The sequence below is a fragment of the Tachyglossus aculeatus genome, chromosome 1 (genome assembly GCF_015852505.1).
Source record: "Tachyglossus aculeatus isolate mTacAcu1 chromosome 1, mTacAcu1.pri, whole genome shotgun sequence".
Classification (NCBI taxonomy): domain Eukaryota; kingdom Metazoa; phylum Chordata; class Mammalia; order Monotremata; family Tachyglossidae; genus Tachyglossus; species Tachyglossus aculeatus.
The window spans coordinates 105,486,000-105,500,685 of NC_052066.1; the positions used below are offsets into that span (position 1 = coordinate 105,486,000).

General features: G+C 47.4%; 1 protein-coding gene across 3 annotated transcripts in view; it reads left to right on the forward strand.

Annotated features, from left to right (window-relative positions):
• Positions 1–14,686, forward strand: part of RIN2 (Ras and Rab interactor 2) — a 251,078-nt gene that overhangs the window by 100,409 nt on the left and 135,983 nt on the right. For 2 of the 3 annotated variants that reach the window (XM_038743246.1, XM_038743247.1), the window contains exon 2: positions 7,848–7,940. In XM_038743246.1, the coding sequence (XP_038599174.1) occupies positions 7,884–7,940 (57 nt within the window). In that variant the 5' untranslated portion in view covers positions 7,848–7,883. Of the gene's footprint in view, positions 1–7,723; positions 7,941–14,686 lie in introns of those variants that run through there. The other variant, XM_038743248.1, reaches the window with a different exon arrangement.

Genomic DNA, 14,686 nt, shown 5'->3' on the forward strand with positions numbered 1-14,686 from the left:
GTGACTTGCCCAAAGTCACACAGCTGACAAGTGGTGGAGCTGGGATTTGAACCCATGACCTCTGACTCCAAAGCCCGGGCTCTTTCCACTGAGCCACGCTGCTTCTCATACAGTCCCACTTTTCCTCTTCTGCCACTCCCTTCTGCATAGCCCTACTTGCTCCCTTTATTCATCCCCGCTCCCAGCCCCACAGCACTTATTCATTCCGTCGTATTTATTGAGCGCTTCCTGTGTGCACAGCACTGTGCTAAGCGCTTAGAAAGTACAATATATTAATAAAGAGAGACAGTCCCTGCCCACAGTGAGCTTACAGTCTAGAGAACAGGTGCACATAATCAATCAATCAATCGTATTTATTGAGCGCTTACTGTGTGCAGAGCACTGTACTAAGCACTTAGTCATTAAAGACTAGTCAGCCGGTTCCTCCTTGAACATTAAGGCAATGAGCCTGTTTCTCCTTTCCCTCTTGCCTCTCTCTCCAGCCCCATGAGTGAGAGAAGAGTGGACTGTCACTAATGGACTAGGAATGTGTGGATTTAGCAGAGGACAAAATGCATCCCACTTCGGAGCTCAGCAAACGGACTCGGCACAAAAATGTCTCCTTGTGCGCAAGTTGAGATGTCGGATAGCAAGCAAATTTGCCATTGATGAAGAGGGAGTAACGGAGTGGCCGCCTGCGCGACTGTAAATTGGGTAGCAATTCTCCAGTGGAAGCTTTTCGAATGGAGAATAAGGAAGGAGGCAGAGACGGGGCTGTCTGATCCTCTCTTGCTCTCAAGAATGCAATGCTGTTACAACTCAGATGGAAAAACTGGGTTGGGTGGTATTAGAAAAGTATTGTTCTGGTGGAAAAAACATCTACATTATAGAGCAGATTGAATTCACTGGAAAGGAAAGAGCCACTAATCTCATTTTTCTCATAGGCTATTAGCCTACCCTATGTTAGTTATATCCAGGTACGCATCCTGACTTCCCTCCCCTATCTTTGCTGTTCTCTGGAACATGGGGGATAAGAATAAAAATAATAACTGGTATTTATTCATTACTTTCATGTGGCAAGCACTGCATTAATAATAGTAATAATAATGATGGCATTTATTATGCACTTACCATGTGCAAAGCACTGTTCTAAGCACTGGGGAGGTCACAAGGTGATCAGGTTGTCCCACGGGGGGCTCACAGTCTTAATCCCCATTTTACAGATGAGGTAACTGAGGCCCAAAGAAGTGAAGTGACTTGTCCAAAGTCACACAGCTGACAGTTGGTGGAGCCAGGATTTGAACCCATGACCTCTGACTCCAAACCCCTGGCTCTCTCCACTGAGCAACACTGCTTCTCTAAGCACTGGTGTGGAAACACGATAATTAGGTAAAACACAGTTCTTGTCCCTCATGTATGTCACAGTCTTAAGGGGCCATTTTTATAGTTTCGAACAAAAAAATATGTACAGTTTGGAACTGGGTGGTCATATCTGTAATTTATTTATATTAATATCTGCTTCCCCTTCTAGACTGTAAGTTTGTTGTGGGCAGGGAATGTGTCTGTTTATTATATTGTACTCTCCCAAGTGTGTAGTACAGTGCTCCGCACGCAGTAAGCGCTGAATAGGTATGATTGAATGATTGAATGAATCATCAGGGCATAGTAGCAAGTGAGGTAAAGTGGGAAGGTTGGCTTGGGAGGAAATGAAGGGAGCAGGCTGGGGAGTATTTATTCATTCAATCATAGTTATTGAGCGCTTACTGTGTGCAGAGCACTGTACTAAGTGCTTGGGAAGTACAAGTTGGCAACGTATAGGGATGGTCCCTACCCGACAACAGGCTCACAGTCTAGAAAGGGGAGACAGACAACAAAACAAAGCATGTGGACAGGTGTCAAATCGTGAGAACAAATAGAATTAAAGCTAGATGCACATCATTAACAAAATAAATAGAATAGTAAATATGTACAAGTAAAATAGAGTAATAAATCTGTACAAACATATATGAGAAGCAGCATGGCTCAGTGGAAAGAGCGTGGGCTTTGGAGTCAGAGGTCATGGGTTCAAATCCCAGCTCTGCCAATTGTCAGCTGTGTGACTTTGGGCAAGTCATTTCACTTCTCTGAGCCTCAGTTCCCTCATCTGGAAAATGGGGATTAAGACTGTGAGTCCCCCATGGGACAACCGGATAACTTTGTAACCTCCCTAGCACTTAGAACAGTGCTTTGCACATAGTAAGTGCTTAATAAATGCCATCATTATTATTATTATATATACAGGTGCTGTGGGGAGGGGAAGGAGGTAGGGCGGGGGGATAGGGAGGAGGAGAGGAAAAAGGGGGCTCAGTCTGGGAAGGCCTCTTGGAGGAGATCCCCCTCGTCCCCCTCTCCATCCCCCCATCTTACCTCCTTCCCTTCCCCACAGCACCTGTATATATGTATATATGGTTGTACATATTTATTACTCTATTTATTTATTTATTTATTTATTTATTTTACTTGTACATTTCTATCCTATTTATTTTATTTTGTTGGTATGTTTGGTTCTGTTCTCTGTCTCCCCCTTTTAGACTGTGAGCCCACTGTTGGGTAGGGACTGTCTCTATGTGTTGCCAATTTGTACTTCTCAAGCGCTTAGTACAGTGCTCTGCACATAGTAAGCGCTCAATAAATACAATTGATTGATTGATTGATTGAGGTGAGCTCTCGGAAGGGCTTTGAAGGGAGGAAGAGAGCTAGCTTGGCGGATGTGTGGAGAGCGGTGAGAGAAGAGAGCAGATACGTAAGATGGAGAACCTGGAAGCTGACTGTGAGGTGTTTGATGTACAGACAAATGGGAAGTCAGTGGGGAGAGAGAAGAGATGTTCCTGGTGATCCTTCAGGAAGATATTCTTTGCAGCAATATGGACTATAATATAGGCTGAAGGTGGGAAAGCAGTGAGGAGGCTGACACAATAGTCCACTTGCTATAGGGCCGGAACTTAGACCAGGCAGGTGGCTATTTGGATGGAAAAGAATGGGTGGATCCAGGAAATGTTGCTTTGGGAAAAACTGGCCAGATTTGGCAGTTGATGTCCCTTACAGAACCACATATACAATTTGCTGATTTGCCGGCTGCCTGCAAATCTTCAGGAAACTTGGCATGTGTAGTTAGGGTGATGAATGCAGTAGAAACTTCCTGTCTATTAAGGATGAAGCAGAGCAATGAGTTTCATTTTCATTCCTTCATGTAAACCGAAGAAGAGACGTGGCACCGTAAGAATGTTTTTGGTGTCGCTTGGCTCCGATGAAGGTATTTTGGCCGGGCATTTCAGCTTTTCAGGAACCCAGATTACCGATCAGCCTCTGGCGGTACTGAGGAGGACATGATAGGGGGATCCTCACTAGAGGAGGTTAGTCTGGGGTACCGTTTCTGCCTCTTATAGCTGGAGCAGCATGGAGAAGTTATGGTTAGAAGGTGGCGGGAAAAGCCCTCATGGCCATCGTGGAAAGGGGAGGCATCTGAGATTCTCAAAAATCTCCAGTGGCTACCAATCAATCTGCGCATCAGGCAGAAACTCCTCACCCTGGGCTTCAAGGCTGTCCGTCCCCTGGCCCCCTCCTACCTCCCCTCCCTTCTCTCCTTCTCCAGCCCAGCCCGCACCCTCCGCTCCTCTGCCACTAAACTCCTTACCATACCTCGTTCCCGCCTGTCCCGCCGTCAACCCCCAGCCCACGTCATCCCCCGGGCCTGGAATACCCTCCCTCCGCACATCCGCCAAGCTAGCTCTCTTCCTCCCTTCAAGGCCCTACTGAGAGCTCACCTCCTCCAGGAGGCCTTCCCACACTGAGCCCCCTCCTTCCTCTCCCCCTCACCACCCCTCTCCATCCCCCCGTCTTACCTCCTTCCCTTCCCCACAGCACCTGTATTTATGTATATATGTTTGTACATATTTATTACTCTATTTATTTATTTATTTATTTATTTATTTTACTTGTACATATCTATTCTATTTATTTTATTTTGTGAATATGTTTGGTTTTGTTCTCTGTCTCCCCCTTCTAGACTGTGAGCCCACTGTTGGGTAGGGACTGTCTCTATATGTTGCCAACTTGTACTTCCCAAGCACTTAGTACAGTGCTCTGCACACAGTAAGCGCTCATTAAATACAATTGATTGATTGATTGATTCTTGTGTAACCGCTGACTCCCTGAACCAAGATGTCATAAGCTCGGGTTTCTTTTGTGGAATAGAGAAGTAGACCATGAGCCCTATGCGGGACAGGACTTGGTTCCAGTGCCTACCCCATTGCTTAGTGTTTGGCACATAGTAAACTCCTAACAAATAGTAATAAGAATGATGGCATTTATTAAGCGCTTACTATGTGCGAAGCACTGTTCTAAGCGCTGGGGAGGTTACAGTGTGATCTGGTTGTCCCATGGGGGCTCACAGTCTTAATCCCCATTTTACAGATGAGGTAACTGAGGCCCAGAGAAGTGAAGTGCCTTGCCCAAAGTCACCCAGCTGACAATTGGTGGAGCTGGGATTTGAACCCCTGAAGTCTGACTCCAAAGACTCTTTCCACTGAGCCACGCTACAGTTTTTAATTGATATTATTAGGAAATCCCCGCTTGAGTCCTGAATAATGTCCTCTTGCTTTTCTAGAGCTAGAACTTAACCCAAGAATTAAGCCAGTTCTCTCTGCCTTGTTCAAAGTACCCCAGTTTCTCGGGGTGAAAGTGCAGCTGGCTTGGTTTACTCCCTTGCCCCCTTCTCCTGCTTTTAATATTTGTCAAGCACTATTCTAAGCACTGGGGTAGAGACAAGATAATCAAGTTGGGCAGAGTCTCTGTCCCACCTGAGGGCTCTCACTCTAAGCAGGAGGGAGAACAGGGAGTGCATCCCCATTTTACAGTGGAGGAAACTGAGTCACAGAGCAGTTAAGTGACTAGTCCGAGGTCACACAGCAAGGAAGAGGTAGAATTAGAACCCAGGCCCTCTGATTTCCAGGCCCGTACTTTTTCCATTAGGCCACGCTGTTTCCCAGACTGCTTTCCTGGTTGTGTGTGATGGATGGGAATGAGTGGACTGTGGAGAGTGTTTGATGAATTAACCCCAGGGTTTCTTCCTCTGCTGAATGAATGCTTGGGAGAGTACGGAAGTGTCCTGGCTATAGACCGCATGTCTGTCTATCAGGAAAACTGGGTGAGACTGAAGTCATTTGCACCCCAGAAATAACAAACGGTGGAAGGCAAAGCCACCCAGAACAAAGATGAATCTACATCTCAGCCTTACTCAAGGCAAATTCTAGCTATATAATAATTGTGATATTTGTTAAGCGCTTATTATATGCGAAACACTGTTCTAAGCGCTGGGGAGGATACAAGGTGATCAGGTTGTCCTACATGGGGCTCACGGTCTTACTCCCCATTTTACAGATGAGGTAACTGAGGCCCAGAGAAGTGAAGTGACTTGCCCAAAGTCACCCAGCTGACAAGTGGCGGAGCCGGGATTTGAACCCATGACCTCTGACTCCCAAGCCCGGGCTCTTTCCACTGAGCCACGCTGCTTCTCTGTATGAGGTGTTGGATGAAGCCTTATTTCTCCGAGATGCTGCCTGCAGACAAAAGGAATTGAAATTGGAGTCGGTTGGGCCAGAGTGCCTTGCATGTATACAGGGCTAGGGAGGGAATGAAGAAGATGAATAATGGCAGCCACTGATGTATATTGTGAATCAATCAATCAATCGTATTTATTGAGTGCTTACTGTGTGCAGACCACTGTACTAAGCGCTTGGGAAGTACAAGTTGGCAACATATAGAGACAGTCCCCACCTAACAGTGGGCTCACAGTCTAGAAGACCCTGCTCTGTACTATTTTGGCAAATGGGATTTCTCTCTCCCTTTCGAGTCCCTCGGGTTTTCTCTAATGAGGGGACAGACTTCAAGGGGTTCCGAGTTTGGCGTCCGTTCCGATGCGCAGTTGAATAATCCGAGCCTCCAGAGTCAGCGAACTTGGAATGGAAATCTAAGAAGTTTCCCCAGGAGATTTTTGGAACGCTGGCTTTGGCCCAGCTGGAGTGCGAAACAGGAAAAAATTCAGAGACATTTTAGAGCCTTTAAGGAGACCCAGCTACAGCAAAATGACTCAAAGGGGGAAGGGTCAGGAGGGTTGGGAGGGTGAATTCTATCTTTTCTGGGATTTTTTTTCTACTTATTAAAACAGAAGTAATCGAGAAAAACTGTACTTTCTGTCCTACTCTTGGGTCCTTTCTTTGAGCCCACTGTCATGAAGTTCTCCTTTAACACCTTCCTGCTTTTCCACTTTCCAAAAACACCAAGCCTCCTGTTCCCTGTTTGGCTCCCCTTAACATTTCCAGGGAAGAAAACAAAGATGTTTTAATCCTTCGCTCAACCGTTGAGGCAGCTGGGGCTTCTTCTTGGAGAACTTTTTTTCCCGGCAGCTGGAGTGTTGTTAATTCCATGGTTTATAGCCCATTATCATATTCAGAGTGTTTTGGTAAGGATTGAGATAAATACATTAATGTTTGGGAAATAGGTCATGGGGTGACTCTGCTTTATAGTTACTATTTCAGTCGATTCATCTATGAGTCGTATGTATTGAGCGCTCACTGTGTGCAGAACACTGCTAAGCTTTTAGGATGGTGATGGCATTTGTTTAGCGCTTACTATGTGCAAAGCACTGTTCTAAGCGCTGGGGAGGATACAAGGTGATCAGATTGTCCCACGTGGGGCTCACAGTCTTCATCCCCATTTTACAGCTGAGGTAACGGAGGCACAGAGAAGTTAAGTGACTTGCCCAAAGTCACCCAGATGAAAATTGGCAGAGCCGGGAGAGTACAGTACAACAGAGTCGGTAGACATGCTCCCTGCCCACGAAGAGCTTACAGTCTAAAGCTTTGGTGCTTTGTGACTCGTGAGAAAAATGACAGACATAAAGAGGGGATCCAACATCAACAACAAAAGCAGAAGTGAATGAGGAGGCTTGAGGGAGAGCAGAATGTGTGCTTCAACTATAGCCTGAGAGCTTTGGAAGCAGAGAGCAATGGTGGGCAAACAGGACAGCTAAGCAGATGCCAGGGTTGGGCAAATTGTAAGCCAGGCAGCCAGGGTTGTAGTGCAGAGCTGTGTCGTCGTCCTACCCATTCATTACCAGAGTTTCATGGAGCTCATCAATTTTCTCCCGAGTTCGCCGGGAAGCTTCTTACTCTGTAAAATAGCTTAAATGGTCGTGTATCTGTTAACGCTTGTAGTAAAATGTATCTCCCTGTTTCGTCCCCTTCTTTGGTTTCCAGGGAGAAAAGGGGTGATTTCCCTGTCTTTGGTGTCCGGGAAGAAAACGAGTGAATGATTTTCCAGGGTGCCCCAAGCACTGTGCTTGGAGACTCATTTGGGGAGAGGTGATGGTTCCCCACAAAGGTTTTCTCATTCACCTTCAACCACTCGTTTCCTAGTTCTCTCCTCTGCGGGCCCGTCCCACAGTATCTGCAATTTTGGAATCATCTAATCATCCAACATTTATCCTAGGTGTACTTCAGCCTGAGGTCAAGCGAGCAAACGAAGCGATGGTTACGTTTTGGCATTTCGACAGACGCGGACCCATTAAAAATACACAGCGATCCGTCCTTCGGTAGTTTAGAAAGAAGGAAGGGGAGGGAACGGAGTCTGGTAGCTGGGTCTTTTTGAAGCAAGGGTTTAAAGGAAATACTAGGCTTAAGGGATGTGGACGAGCTCTGATGGGAAATAAATGGCACTGTGTTGTTGACGGAAAAAAGATCTTGGCAGTGCTGTTGTTGTGACTGTTCCTGCGGCTTAGAAAGGAATTTCCTACAGGCTGGAGTAACCATTAAAAATGTCTCTACTTTCAGGAGCCTGACGGCTGAAGTGGAACCTTCCTGGGGAAAATGTCGTCTCTGACAGTGGGAGCCCCGGGCCGGGACAAGAGAGGAAGTTTCTTTAAGGTAACGAGACCCTTCGCTTGATCTGGGGGCACCTCTTGTCCCGGAGAGTGCTTCCTGCGCTTTGGGAAGTGGGGTCATTCCCTGCCAGGGAAGCCCGCAACCCTTTCCCCCAGCGTGAACCCGGAGCGACTCGTCCTCGGCAGCTGCTGTTCGTTATCCCCCGGCGCAGTCGTCGCGGGTCTTCTCATGCGGCGCGGCGTCAGGACGGACCCGGTACTTGTGGCCCGGGTGAAAGGAATGCTGTGGGGGCTGCCAAGTTGCTCGCCCACCACCCTCTTTGTAAATCAGGGCAGTTGTCCCGTTGGGCAGGTCCTGAGGGCATCCAGATGCCGTGAGCTGCTCCCTTTAAAACTTCCCCTGCATCCCTAGGGGTGTTTGTGTTTGCTTTTGCAAATCCTCAGCCATGGCAGCCCACCAGGGGAGGGTGGCTGGGTTAGCTACCCCACACCTCTATATTGGCATCTAAGCCCGGTACTGCCGGCTACGGGAGACATTTTAACTCTCTGTGTCATCCACGGTGGGTCGATTTACTTTTGGTTTGTTCCCCCATCCCCCAGGTCTGGGTGGAAGCTAAATTGCAGTCAGGCATTTGACCAAGTTTCTTCACTCTTGATTTTGTAAATCCGGTCCTCACCAGTCGCCGTGAGCGTGGTAGGAGGCATGCCCTATTGTCAGCTTTGTTGAACCCTTTGAGGTAGAGAGCATTTAAGGTTTTCACCAACGTTATCCAGCCAATTAAGGGGAAGATCTGTGGCTTTGCATTGCTAGCTTGTGTTCCTCGTTGCGTGAATGTGGGATCAATTCTTCTCATAGTTCTATTTTAACTAGCACAGCCCTACAGTGTGAAGAGAGTTTGCCTACATTTTTCAGATAATGTACCAGCCCGTGGTTTTTTTTAACCAGCTCCAGAGCCTGAATCATCCAGCCTCAGCTGTTCTGTTAGCAAATGAATAAAACCAACATTATTTACATTTCAGAATTGTAACTCGCCCTAAGCATGTGACTTTCTGGAAGGCTGGAGTTGAATAGTCCTTGGGAATTAATACTAGTCCCTCCAAAATGTGACTTTTTGCCAGGTACTTTGGATAGCACATCTTTCAGGGGATTAGAAAATACTCCCCCGACTACATGCGTCTATCTGGATAGAACACAGTGCGATGTTGGAAGAAACGGTTGTGCACATGTAAACGCGTCAATCCTTGTAAACTCCTGTGAGAGTTTTCTAAAATGCAGGGCTCAGCAAGAACATAAGCCCTCTGTTAGAGAACTGAGTGCGTAATATGCAAAATGTATGTACAACTGCCATTTCAGCACATCCACGCCACTAAGCACTTAGGCAGCCACCCACTCCGACATAAGTAGTATTTATGTACATATGTTTATACCCCAACATTTCCTCTGTGATTTATTTTAGCAACTGTCTCCCCGGCCAGATTGTATAAGCTCACTGAGGGCAGAGACGCTGCCTACAAATTCTATTGTATTCTCCCCAAAACTTGGCCGAGCGATCTGTACACCGGCATGCAATAAATACTGCGGATCAACTGATCCCGTAGTTGGCCGGGAGGTGAAAATTTAGTGGGAAAACACTGGCCTAGGTAGGGGGAGGCTGGAAGCGTGCCCCGTGTCGAGTAGTCTCGGTTTTCTCTGAAGCTGGGATCCCTCACTGGCAACATCAAGCCCCACGATGGGGAAATTTCAGTTCACAGAAACCGCGTCCGGCCCCGTCTCGGTTTCCTCCCGAGGAAGAGATTTGCTAAAATGCGAACGTTAAGCATTTTGTCCCAGAGGCCAAATTTTCCTTGAGGAGAAACCGTTGCCAGGAGAGGACATGTTCCATCCTGCCGGCCAAAAGGGTGATCTCTGATCGGAGTGCCCACGTGCGGGCCTGGCTTTGGCTCCCCTAGCCCAGCTGACCCGGGCAGTGACTACCTCGGCAGAGGGTCTCCTAAGGGTGGGTGAGCGGGCCTTCCCCATCCAGGGTGAAGACAGGGGCATCCTCGGGAGCTGGAGAACTGCCCCGGCCTCTCCGCCCACACGCGAAGGGGAAATATTTGGAGCTGCATGAAGTCATAAACAAACCGGGGTCATCTGAGGACCAGGGGCCAGCAGTACCGGCAACATCTCCACTCTTGCAACACTGTCCTCTCTAGCTGCCTCCGTTTAGATAGCCGAGAGCACCATCGTTTGGTAGAAGCCATCGCTTTTTCCACCGGTCGCCACAGTGCTCCTGAGCCCGACCCAGACAGTCTGAAACCCCACAAGAGCTTTTGAGTTTGTCTTTGAGTGAGAATTCATTTCTTTGTCCACATAGACACCCCTCCATCATCTGAGTGTGGGGGGAAAAGGTCCTCCCACATCCTCCCCCTCAAGCCTAGAACCCCCTCCCCATCTATATTGGCCAGACCACCACTCTCCCCACCTTTAGAACATTATTAAGGTCACATCTCCTCCAAGGGGCCTTCCCTGATTAAGCCCCTTTTCTCCTCCGGCTCACTCTCATTCATTCAATCGTATTTATTGAGCGCTTACTGTGTGCAGAGCACTGTACTAAGTGTTTGGGAAGTACAAGTTGGCAACATATAGAGACGGTCCCTACCCAACAACGGGCTCACAGTCTAGAAGGGGGAGACAGAGAACAAAACAAAGCATGTGGACAGGTGTCAGGTCATCAGAATAAATAAAAATAAAGCTAGATTCAATCGTATTTGCATGTTATTAACAAAATAAATAGGAAATATGTACAAGTAAAATAAATAGAGTAATAAATCTGTACAAATGTATATACAGGTGCTGTGGGGAGGAAGGAGGTAGGGCGGGGGGGATGGGGAGGAGAAGAGAAAAAAGGGGGTGCAGTCTGGGAAGGCCTCCTGGAGGCGGTGAGCTCTCAGTAGGGATTTGAAGGGAGGAAGGGAGCTAGCTTGGCGGATGTGCGGAGGATGGGCATTCCAGGCCAGGGGGAGGATGTGGGAAGAGGTCGACAATGGGACAGGTGAGAATGAGGCCCAGTGAGGAGGTTCGTGGTGGCAGAGTAGTGGAGGGTGTGGGCTGGGCTGGAGAAGGAGAGAAGGGAGGTGAGGTAGGAGGGGGCGAGGGGATGGACAGCCTTGAAGCCAAGGGTGAGGAGTTTCTGCCTGATGCGTAGGTTGATTGGTAGCCACCGGAGATTTTTGAGGAGGGGAGTAACATGCCCAGAGTGTTTCTGGACAAAGACAATCTGGGCAGCGGCGTAAAGTATAGACTGAAGTGGGGAGAGACACGAGGATGGGAGGTCAGAGAGGAGGCTGTTGCAGTAATCCAGTCGGGATAGGATGAGAGATTGAACCAGCAAGGTAACAGTTTGGATGGAGAGGAAAGGGCGGATCTTGGTAATATTGCGGAGGTGAGACCGGCAGGTTTTGGTGACGGAATGGATGTGAGGGGTGAACGAGAGAGCGGAGTCCAGGATGACACCAAGGTTGCGAACTTGTGAGATGGGAAGGATGGTAGTGCCATCTACAGTGAAGGGAAAGTCAGAGAGAGGGCAGGGTTTGGGAGGGAAGATAAGGAGTTCAGTCTTGGACATATTGAGTTTTAGATGGCGGGCAGACATCCAGATGGAGATGTCCTGAAGGCAGGAGGAGACCCGAGCCTGAAGGGAGGGAGAGAGAGTAGGGGCAGAGATGTAGATTTGGGTGTCATCACTGTAGAGATGCTGGTTGAAGCCGTGGGAGTGAATGAGTTCACCTTCATCATCTATACATTTGGGTCTGTGACCTTTGGGCAGTTGATATTTACCTCACCCTCCAACCCCACAGCACTTATGTGCATATCTTTAATTCTGTTTGTTCTATTTTGACACCTGTCGACATGTTTTGTTTTGTTGTCTGTCTCCCCCTTCTAGACTGTGAGCCCGTTGTTGGGTAGGGACCGTCTCCACATGTTGCCGAATTGTACTTCGCAAGCACTTAGTACAGTGCTCTGCACACAGTAAGCGCTCAATAAATACGATAGAATGAATGAATTAAATCTTTAAATTATGTACTATGAATTATGTATTAATGGCTGCCTCCCCCTCTAGACTATAAGCTCATTATGGGCAGGGAACATGTCTGCTAATTCTCTTGTAGTGTGCTTTCCCAATCGCTTATAATACAGTGCTCTGCTCAGAGTAAGCGCACAATAAATACCGTTGATTCATTGATTGATAATGAAATGCCCAGGGGATCCCCAAACTTGGCTTTAGCAGTAGGTACTCACTGCTTTCCCTAGCCCAACCTCCTCTCCCTGAGATGCAAACAAGAGGGAGAAGGGACAGACTAGTGTGTCATATCTTTTAGACTGTGAGCCCACTGTTGGGTAGGGACTGTCTCTATATGTTGCCAACTTGTACTTCCCAAGCGCTTAGTACAGTGCTCTGCACACGGTAAGCGCTCAATAAATACGATTGATGATGATATCCTTTCTTTCGTCCCCGTTTGACTGCTGGGGAGGGCACTGATGAGCCTTCTGATGGGCATAAGCCTGGAGACAGAGGGAGTCGAAGAAGATGCAGGTGAGCCTGGGCAATCCTCAAGCAGGACCATCAGGCTTAGATGATTAAAAGTTGGTTTACAAGAGATCTCAAAGCTAGCGAAGCAGCATGTCCTAGTGGAAAGATCCCGGGCCTGGAAGAAAGAGGACGTGGGTTCTTATCCCGGTTCCGCCACATGTCTGCTGTTTGACTTTGGGCAAGTCACTTCATTTTCTGGGCCTCAGTTTCCCCATATGTATGGGGATTAAGACTGTGAGTCCCATGTGGGACGGGGACTGTGTCTGACCTTCTTCTAGACTGTGAGCCCGCTGTTGGGTAGGGACCGTCTCAATCAATCAATCAATCAATCGTATTTATTGAGCGCTTACTGTGTGCAGAGCACTGTACTAAGCGCTTGGGAAGTGCAAGTTGGCAACATATAGAGACAGTCCCTACCCAACAGTGGGCTTACAGTCTCTATATGTTGCCAACTTGTACTTCCCAAGCGCTTAGTACAGTGCTCTGCACACAGTAAGGGCTCAATAAATACGATTGAATGAATAAATGAATGAATGACCTGATTACCTTGTATCTACCCCAGTGCTTAGAACAGTGCTTGGCACAGAGTAAGTGCTTAACAAATACCAACATTATTATTATTATTATTATTATTATTATTATTATTATTGTTGTTGTTGTTGTTGTTGTTGTTGTTGTTGTTGTTGTTGTTGTTGTTGTTGTTATTAGCAGAGAAGCAGTGTGGCCCAATGGAAAGAACCGGGCTTGGGAGTCAGAGGTCATGGGTTCTAATTTCGGCTCTGCCACTTGTCAGCTGTGTAACTTCGGGCAAGTCACTTCACTTCTCTATGTCTCAGTTTCCTCATCTGTAAAATGGGGATAAAGATTGTGAGCCCCACGTGGGACAACATGATCATCGTGTATTCATTCATTCATTCAATCATATTTATTGAGTGCTTACTGTGTGCAGAGCACTGTACTAAGAGCTTGGGAAGTACAAGTTGGCAACGTATAGAGACAGTCCCTACCCAACAGCAGGCTCACAGTCTGTATCCCCCCACCAGTGCTTAGAACAGTGCTTTGCACATAGTAAGTGCTTAACAAATACCATTATTATTATTAGTAGTAGTAGTAATTAAGTGCTTACTGTGTGCCAAGCATTGTTCTAAGTGCTGGGGTAGATTCAAAATAATCAGGTCCCACATGGGGCTCACAGTCTAAGTAGGAGGCAGAACAGGAATTGAATCTCCATTTTGCAGATGAGGAAACTGAGGCACAGAGAAGTGAAGTGACTTGCCCAAGGTCACACTGCAGGTAAGTGGTGGAGCTGGGATTAGAACCCAGGTCCTCCAACTCCCAGGATAAGGCTCTTTTCATTAGGCCATACTGGCCCCCAATATTTGGGTATTGTTTTATATTGTATGGTAGAGAAGACCCGATGAGCTTTTTGTTGATTTTTTTTTTATTCTTGTTATTGCTAACGTGTTTTAACTGCTGAGTCCTAGACATTTAGCTACGCACTGGGGTAAATACCAGAAGATAATAATAATAATAATAATAATGGTATTTGTTAAGCGCTTACTATGTGCAGTCAGATGGTCCCACATGGGGCTCACATCCATTCATTAATTCAGTCGTATTTATTGAGCTCTTACTATGTGCAGACCACTGTACTAAGCGCTTGGGAAGTACAATTCAGTAACTGATAGAGACAATCCCTGCCCACAACCGGCTCACAGTCTAGAATGAGAAGACAGACATCAAAACAAGTAAGTAGGCATCAGTAGCGTTATTATAAGTAGAGTTATAGGTATATACACATCATTAATAAAAACTAAAGAGAATTATAAGTATAAATATGTACATATATACACAAGTGCTGTGGGGAGGGGAGGAAGGTAGAGCAAAGAGAGCGAGTCCGGGAGATGGGGAGGGACGGGGGAGCAGAGGAAAAGGTGGGGTTAGTCTGGGAAGGCCTCTTGGAGGAGGTGAGCTTTCAGTAGGGCTTTGAAAGGGGGAAGTGTGCTAGTTTGTCAGATGTGAGGAGGGAGGGCATTCCGGGTCAGGGTAGGACATGGGCCAGGGGTCGATGGCGCGACAGGAGAGGAAGAAGCCCAGTGAGGAGGTTAGTGGTGGCAGAGGAGTGGAGGGTGCGGGCTGGGCTGGAGAAGGAGAGAAGGGAGGTGAGGTAAGAGGGGGCAAGGTGATGGAGAGCTTTGAAGCCAAGAGTGAGGGG